Source organism: Balearica regulorum, chromosome 14, assembly GCF_011004875.1.
Source record: "Balearica regulorum gibbericeps isolate bBalReg1 chromosome 14, bBalReg1.pri, whole genome shotgun sequence".
Classification (NCBI taxonomy): Eukaryota; Metazoa; Chordata; class Aves; order Gruiformes; family Gruidae; genus Balearica; species Balearica regulorum.
Genome location: NC_046197.1, coordinates 1258396 through 1267147, shown reverse-complemented (window position 1 = coordinate 1267147; position 8752 = coordinate 1258396). Strand labels below are relative to the sequence as shown.

The 8752-nt window shown below is 38.0% G+C and overlaps 1 protein-coding gene across 7 annotated transcripts in view; it reads right to left on the bottom strand.

The window, feature by feature from the left end:
- Positions 1-2354: 2354 nt before the first annotated feature.
- LOC104635494 (protocadherin alpha-C2-like) overlaps positions 2355-8752 on the bottom strand; it is a 172756-nt gene continuing 166358 nt past the window's right edge. For 6 of the 7 annotated variants that reach the window (XM_075766121.1, XM_075766122.1, XM_075766119.1 and 3 more), the window contains one exon: positions 2355-4290. In XM_075766121.1, the coding sequence (XP_075622236.1) occupies positions 3980-4290 (311 nt within the window). In that variant the 3' untranslated portion in view covers positions 2355-3979. The remainder of the gene's footprint in view (positions 4291-8752) is intronic. The other variant, XM_075766124.1, reaches the window with a different exon arrangement.

Genomic DNA, 8752 nt, shown 5'->3' with positions numbered 1-8752 from the left:
ATTAAAAATTATTTCATTACAGCTATTCTATGCTCTCTTGGTATGTCCAGTTGTGTGAGCACTGTGCAAAGCCAGCCACTCGTGTGAGTGGCATGTGTGAGCATCATACAGGGCCTAATGTATACCAGCCACTATATCAATATATATAGCGGTTGTTAAAACTCACCCAATGAGTGAAGGTGGTGGCAAAATGAAAGATGATCCTACAAGATACCAAAGCTGGCTGCAATGAATTCCATAACAGATTTTCATAAATGAAATTTGGGAAATGCATTTTGGGTTCTATGTTCTTCCCCTTATGTAAGATCATTGAAAAACTTTAATTGGATCCCTGTGATGTGCACTGACCCAAATACTGAGCAGACAGAAACTGCACAAGACTAAGTCTTAGAAGCCTGATGTAAAATGAGATAGCTTTTTAATGACAGGATGTAATTAATATACAACATAGCTCAGACTTAATTGTTATAAAAGCCAAATGATTTTGGCCACTGATCTTGTATGCATAAACCCCAGACTTCCATAGACAATATGCTCACAGAAAATATATGGATTCTGAGAGGAGTAACTTGTTCAAGTGGTAAAACCAAAATCGTAATTTCATTGTTAAATTCAGCAGGGCATTTTGTCTTGCTCCCTTCAGTGTCAGCAAGAGGATAAAAGAAACATTTTTCTTGATTCTTAGTCTTGGCCACCACCTCTGATCCTCAATTCCTATTGTAGTTAAACAGTAAACCCCAAAACTGCAACACAGTATGCAAATTCCAAAATTAAGGTTGTCAATGGCATAATTTGTATACTAGTTTTGAAATATCCAAATTTCACTTAAGACATATCAGCATTCCAGTTGTACCAGTTAGCAACACATACGAGCATTCCAGTTAGTAGGGTCAGAAATTCATAATCTCATAGAAAAGTAAAAATAAAATCAGAAAAGGTTATGTGGGAGGTAACACCAAGGTACTGCACAGAGCTAGCAGGTTAGTAAATTCATTTGTGTGAGGAGTTTGCTTCTGCTTCTTCATATCTGGACAGTTTCTTTGCAAAGGTGTATTCAAAGGTTCAAATGTGGAAAAGTATTTTAAAAATCTGGTGAGGTGCCTGATTCAATCTTCTGAAAACAGAGTGAATCTGTGAAACATACGTTCTACTGCTCCTCTCCAAGTTTTTTCTCTGTTCTATCAGACCTCCATACCGGAATGCTTATCTTCAGATATTCTGTTTTGTCTACCCAGTCATGCAAGCCTACAATCCTCCTGCAGTAAGCATCTGCATCAAAGTCAGCATTGGCAAGTGTAATTATGTGTTAAAACAGACAAATCAGAGACATACTGCAGCTCTTGGTTCATTCTGATAGAAGCAAGCCTTGGAAAACCAGCTTTGTGTGACCACTGATGAAAAATGAATAAATCAGATTTGCCTATATAGAGGAAAATGTAAGCACTCAGAAGAAAAAAAAAGACAAAAAGAAAAAACCAAACAAACCCAACCAATTAAAATCTAAAAATAATCAAATGTTAAAGCTTCCTGCAAGAATTAAATCTTTGTGGTGGATTTTTGCCAGAGACATTGAGGAGAACTACTTTATGATGAGTACAAAAGAACAGTATCCTTCTGTGTGTTTACGTTACCACTGTAACTCCAGTTTATGAACATTTTGGGAACTGTTGGATTAGTCACCAAATAATAAAGGAAAACAACAACAAAAAAAAGTCTAAATATACTTGCATAGCACACGAGTGTAAAAGAACAGCTCCGTCCCCAAATCTTAAGTTTCTTCCTCTTGGCTAGCCTTTAAAACTGAATCAAGAATACTCTTTCTCAAGTAGCATCTTTTTCATTGCCAGTAAAACAAGACTGGTAGCAAAAGAAAATTCTAAACAGACCACATGAGGCCATTGGTGGTTCATGCTTTGAGATATGAATTCTTTTATTAGAGCTTTACTTTCTGTGATGTTTTAAGATTTGCTGCAGGTTCTTAAAATGAATCAGAATTGCCATATTCCAAACTGCTGACAGTTTGGAAACTTAAAACATCCAGGACATGTCTCAAGAAATCCAGTTGTTCCCTTTGATCCTAGATTAAAGGGTCTGTTAGAAATTTTAGAGCTATGTAGTTTCTTACACAGTTCCAATTAATACGACACTTGAGCTTTATTCTGTGAATGTACAATAATGTAGAAAACTCCTTGGAATTCCCTCATCAGCTATATTCTATTTAAAAATACATGTATTGGTTTTATATCAACATCCGCAACCACATTCAATACTCCATTTATACCCTTAGGTTTAGCAATTCACAGAGCTTTAGCTTCACAGGTTCTTACCAATAAATCCCAAAATGCATGCATGGCTTGATTTAAGAAAGATATTTTACTTGTGTTTCATACACAAAAAACTGATAATCAACAGTGGCTTAAAAAATTAACACTACTGCACTTTTTCACAAGTGTACAAAAAAGAAATAATGAATTTACATTCAACAGTAAAGCTTAAAGTCCACTCTAATAATAGTTGCAATGACATTCACATACACAAGCACAGAATAAATATTTCAGGATTCTTATAAGAGCATACAGCATACATACAGTACTTGAATTTTACATAATGAGTGTTAGTAGGGTCAGAAATTCATAATCTCATAGAAAAGTAAAACTAAAATCAGAAAAGGTTACGTGGGAGGGAACACCAAGGTACTGCACAGAGCTAGCAGGTTAATAAATTCATTTGTGTGAGGAGTTTGCTTCTGCTTCTTCATATCTGGAGAGTTTCTTTGCAAAGGTGTATTCAAAGTGCAGATTAATGCCAACAAAAAAAAGAAAAAAAGAAAAAATATATATTCTTGTATTTATTAATACATGCAAGAGGCAGCCCCCAAGTCACCCGACAGAATAAAGCTGTTATTGGCAAGTGGCCGATATAATACAGATGTTTCAGGCAATTTTTCTAAAGCACTTTAGTAGCAGCAATTGTAATTTATAATGGCTCTAGATTGACTTCTGTTTGGGTTAAAGGGCATCATATTTCTTTAACATTTACAGCTATATTTCTTTATAAATAAATATCTCAGATAACAAATAGCATAGTTAATGTTTCTTTTTTCTCTCTTTTGCATAAGTGTCGTGGAAAAACTCCGACCTTTTCAGAGACATAATGTGCAAAATAATGTTAGAGTGGAAATAGGGACACAGAGCATCACAGTCAGTTACATTCCTGGGATGTCAGCCCAGCCCTTCTTACACTCCGAGGGCTAGCCTTGCCAGGGTAATGCAGGGCTTTAAGGGACAATTTTCCCAATGGCTTGCTTGGTAAGAGATAAAATTTATGGTATCTTAAAGAGCTGTAAATGTATTTGCAGGAGTGTGTACAATACGTCATAAGACTAAGTATTCCCACACAGTGACTTCTGAAGATTTGGAAAGTCTAGTCATCTCCTTTCAGACATTTCCTCCCCAGCCTGAACATCTTTGAACATTTGTGTTCATTAGGTGTTTCCTCTGTTGCATATTTACCAGCTCTTCTTGCATTTTCTAATCTGATCTCGTATCACCTAGCTGACATCTGCACACAAATATTTCCAATCAGATAGAGGGTGCACAACATTATAAAACTTTTAAACCTGTCCTGTAAGTGTCATCAAGACAGGAGCACAGGAACCACAGTGCAGAGTCCAACCTCTCACTGGCTGTACTGTGAAGAGTCTCCTTTTCGGCGTAGGAGAAAGGAAACTTGTGTCTGCTTTTTAGATTCTGAAAACAAGCCAGAGTGGAGAAAAAGAGTTAACACCAGACTTAATAAAGCTTTTAAGACAAAACCTGTTAAGCAATTTAGACAGACACTGTGAATTTCCTGCTGATTTTCTCAAGTCTGTACATACAGGAAATTTGTTAACAGTAAGAAGAAGTTGGGAGTTGCTACATAGGAGAAATCTGCCATTATTACAAAAACTGGCTAAGTGGGTTCTTTCAGTAGAAACCCCTCACTGGTCACTGTTCTCAGTGGTGCTGTTGCCCTTTTCTTTTTTCTCCTGAGTCTTGTTTCCCTTCTTCTTTTTCTTCTTTTTCTTGGTCTCTTCCTTCTTGCCAAAGGTTATGAAGTCACTTTTGTCAATTTGGCTGTTTGGTGGCTCCTGCCGGATGGAGATGATTGCAGGAGATCCTGGGATAATGAATTTGTCTGGCAACTCACCAGGACCACCTTGTTTGGGATTGCCCGGTCCAAATTTAAAGGTCCAGCTGTTGCTGTTCACACCAGCTCCCACTGGGGGGGACACCTCTCCCGCCTCAGGTTCTGAAAAAGTCAAAACAGCAAGAAAAGCTTAAAGCATCATTAAATACAAGCAGTCAGTGAGTATCAGCTTCCTATTTGAAAGCTATGGCGTTAGCCTGGCTCTACATCGACTCTTGGTTGCCTGGCTGCTCATCTGGGTGTTAGTGACCGGTTCTTGTCCAGGCTGCTCAATGCTGCACTGACTCACTCCACATACTGCTGGGCACAACGTGCTCTGGATCCCATGTTGTGCCTTGAAATACAGTTGTTCTCTATTTTTCTTTTACATTTGAAGTGTATGGAATCAGAGATCGCTGTGATACAGCTCATGGTAGTGTTTTATAGCATGAATGTATATATGTATGCAATGTGGCTAAGCAGCAGACAGGGCCCCAGAGCAAAACCAGGAGTGAACTGAATTGCCTGGGTAGATACTGCAGGACTCCTTCAGTCAGGGTACAGAATCTGGTCTCAGAAATATTCATAGTCTTCTTCAAGGCAAGGCTCTAACAACCTGCTTTTTTTTTTTTTTTTGCCAGGAAACAGGATGACTCTTGTAAGAGAGTTATAAAGTTTTTCTAAACTATGAACTTATAAGTAAAATGGGAAATGGGAAAGGGCTGGTGCCAAATTTGTGGTAAGCTGTCAAGAATGGTTCAGAAGGAAATAATACTGCAGTGAATTCTCAAACCGGGAAAGTCCTCACGAATACATTTCCTTTTTCTTCTTCTAATATCATAACATAAAGGCTGAAAAACACAAGACTGGTGACTAACTCTTGTTTCTTTGAATTGATATGGTAGAATGGTAGATGATAATATTTTATACAAGCAAATATAAAGTGAAGTTCTTTCCCCAGCTTTAGGCTTGCAGTATGAAGAAAGTTTTAATTTTATTTCCATGATTTTGCCAAAATTGAGCTAATCACATTGAAATCTTTATGTGTGTTGTCCCAACAAGGACAATTTTCTAGCATAATGAGATGTAACACAAATCAGGTTCTTCTATGAGAGAAAGTCTTAAAACTTGGCTGTTTCCTTTTTTTCTTAAACTTTGAAAATTTTTTGCAATTTACATAACTCCCAGTAGGAACAGTATATCAGTTTTAGGGTGTTATTTTAAGTTTTTAAGGGATTGTGATCAGGGGAAAGCTCAATGCTTATGTATTGATGCTAAAGCCCTCAAATCTGTTGAAAACATTCTTATCTACACTCTAAAAGTGCAGTATCACAAAAAAAGGACCTGTCACACTTGCGACTCTCCTAGCCACACAGAGATTCTTGCAATACCACACGAACAATGCCAATATCACTGATCTGATTAAGTGGCAGCGTCAGTGGATTCTGCATCAGAGCTGTCCATTTGAATAGGTAAAGACCTTTGGGGGGGAAAGACGGAGGTGGGAGCTGCATTGATACAAGGAAGGATTTGAAAAACAGCCCAGAGGGACTCCTCATCCCTTGGAAGAGGAGGCACAGAAAGGAGAAGAAACGGAGAAGTCCTAGGTCTCCTGCAGGTGAAAAAGGGCAGGAAGAGAAAGCAAAGTAGACAATCTGCAGGGATATCTCCAATGTTCTGCCAGACCAGAGGATGCTGTTGAGTAAACCTCAGCTACTGACTGTTCTGTACCCCTGTATGAATGAAGAATGTTGCATTTGCTTTGGCAGCCATTTCATGAAATTAACAGCATCTCCTGTACTTCTTATTCTTTTATGATTGCTCATCTTATTTTCTTTTTTTCTATTTTATGAAATAAGATGTATGTCATGCATGCACACATAAGGCTCTCCTGGTTCAAAAGCTAAAGAACACATTCCGCTACTTGACAATCTTTCTCTTGCCTGGTAGCAAAATAAACACTGCTGGAGAGCACGATTCCTTTTTAAGCTTTTCCATACTTACACAGTACATCCATGTTACAGAGCCAAAGAAATGTGTATACATGACACATCAAAACTGTCTCAGAGACCGTCTGTGTAATAGATTTGGCACATGGAATCTTTGTAAAGGAGCTGATATGATTGCTTTTACAATGCGATGTTTAATCAAGAATTAGAAGAGCCTGTACACTTCTTTTCTCCCTAAGATTGTATTTAATGATTAAGAAAATTTTATTTTAAGTTTATGTTCTTTCCAGGAACTGCTGAAGTTGTTTTAGTGATCTGAACCTCCCTAGTCTCAAATATCTTTTTTGAAGATGTTATTAATGTGGAAGTTCCTCTATTTTATCAGTTGTAGTTTTTCTGTAAATTTCCTATGGTCTTAACCATCAACTTCAGATTTTTTACACGTTTGTTGTTGGTAATAGCAATGTCCTAGCAAGTCCTTTCATACTAAATGCATTAATCTGAACCAGCTTTCATTTCTGCTTAATATAGTATTCTGGTCAGGTATGTTTCATATAGCTTTTATTTCTTTGAGACAATAAATTACAAAGGTGAATGCTGTGTGCCTTGGCCTTTTTCCAAATTATTAATCAATTGTCTTTCTCCAGCAATACAAAAATCTGAGCTTTCATATTGTACATAATAAATTAAGCCCTGTTTGACAAATAAATCCTTTCTCCTTCCCAACAAGCCCATGCAACATTCATTCCAAACAACACTGGCCCAGACCCAATGCTCTTTTCCTGTTCCTGGCAGGAAAAAAAAAAACCAGCTGAAGGTGACCTCAAAATATTTTTGAACTATCCTTGCCCTCATTGGGGAGAGCCCTGCAGCAGTGAATATTCCAAGAGCTGCTTTGAAGTGTACAGGGTTACCACACTCTATGGATCACAGTGCCACCACAGCACACCTGAAATAACACAGTGTGTCGTTATGCCATTTTGATGTGACCATATTAGGCTGAAGATAGGACATGAGACAATGCCAGTGACTTTATATTATCTGTTATACCACACAAATACAGTAACATGTAAGAACGGAGCGTACCTTTACAGTACAGCATCTCTTTTTCCTTGCATGAAAACTCTTGCCAGTCTAACAGGGTGCACATACACATCTGCATTCTTGAAATCTAATTCAGAACAGGATACTGACCCTTTAATCTGGTTCGGCCTAGACAAATCCACTCACCAGATGAAGTCAGGAACATTTATCTCAAAGCCATCTGACATAATGTATCCAAACACAACAAACCCATCATATCTACCCTGGAATCAGGATTCTGTCAAGCTAAAGACTAAGGGGGTTTGCTTGCCTTTCTATGTGGTTTTTTGCAGCCCCTGAATATGTTTGTTGTCCGTACAAACTAAGCATTTTAATACTCCTTAATACTCACTAAGCCAAAGGAAACTAATTATGTGTGCTCTATGGAGAGCTCACATACAAAAAGCCAGAGGCAGACAGAACTTAATGAGTTAATAACCATCGTTTTCTGTGAGTGGGGCTTCAAAAGTCTCCTCAGGAAATTTTCCTTCTGCTGATTTACCTGATAACTTGTGTGTTTATCTGTATTGGCAGGCTGGAAGGTCACAGTTCAGCTGTATTAACAACGTTGTATATTTAGGCATTTCAGATCAAGGATAAATGTCACTTCCCACCTAGTTTCCTCAAATATCTCTTCTGTTTCTTATCAGCAGTAAGTTAACAACAAAAACTTTCCACTTAGATGTTATTTTGCATTTAACAGGATTAGTTGTACTTCTCTTGCATATTTTCTGGATCTTATTGAATGCTTTAATGTTGTTTATTAAACCTAGAGGAGCAAATCTGCCAGCTATATTTATACCACTTAATTTAATACGTTACACTTCTTCCGACAGCTACATAGGGGGTTTTGCCAGAGTTCCTACATAAAAGCACAGAATCTGGCCATTTCCTGGCGTAACTCAAAGGATGACTTTGGAGACTGCCTCTTTGCTTTTTTCTCAAGGGATATGGCAGCCTTCATGTTCAATGACCAAATGATTTACTTTTAAATTGCATACACGCAGCAGAACCAAAAATCTAGGCTGCACCTGCAGCTCCTGATGCTTCTTTGCCTGTGTGTCTGCATGCTAAAATGGGAGATGAACTTTTCACCCCTTCCATTTCCTACTGCTCTCACCAAAATACAAGTGTCTCAGTAGACTTTAAATGGACCCTAGAGCAACAGAGACTCTGCAGTTGAGTAGATTGTATACTTAGCTGGGAGAAAAGGACTTCTACGTTGTCTTCAAAATACTTCTTTTTCTATCCAGAGACTGTTGTCTGAAATTCCCATGCAGATCTACATACTATGCCCCCCCATCCTAAAATCACCTATATGAAAGCTTGAAGCAGTAAGGTATGGTGTCTAGCTACCTTTTTCTCTTCTAGAGGCATTTATGGGTCATATGCTATTGCCCTCTACATCTCACAGGACTTGAAAAACATACAAATCTCAGTCAATACTTCAACAAGTCCTAATTGCTTTGAAAGCATCTGATTTCCTACACATTGTCAGATAGAAAGTGTCATGTGGGTGTCATAGGCTCCAAGATCCCAGAAAGGGAGCAGGT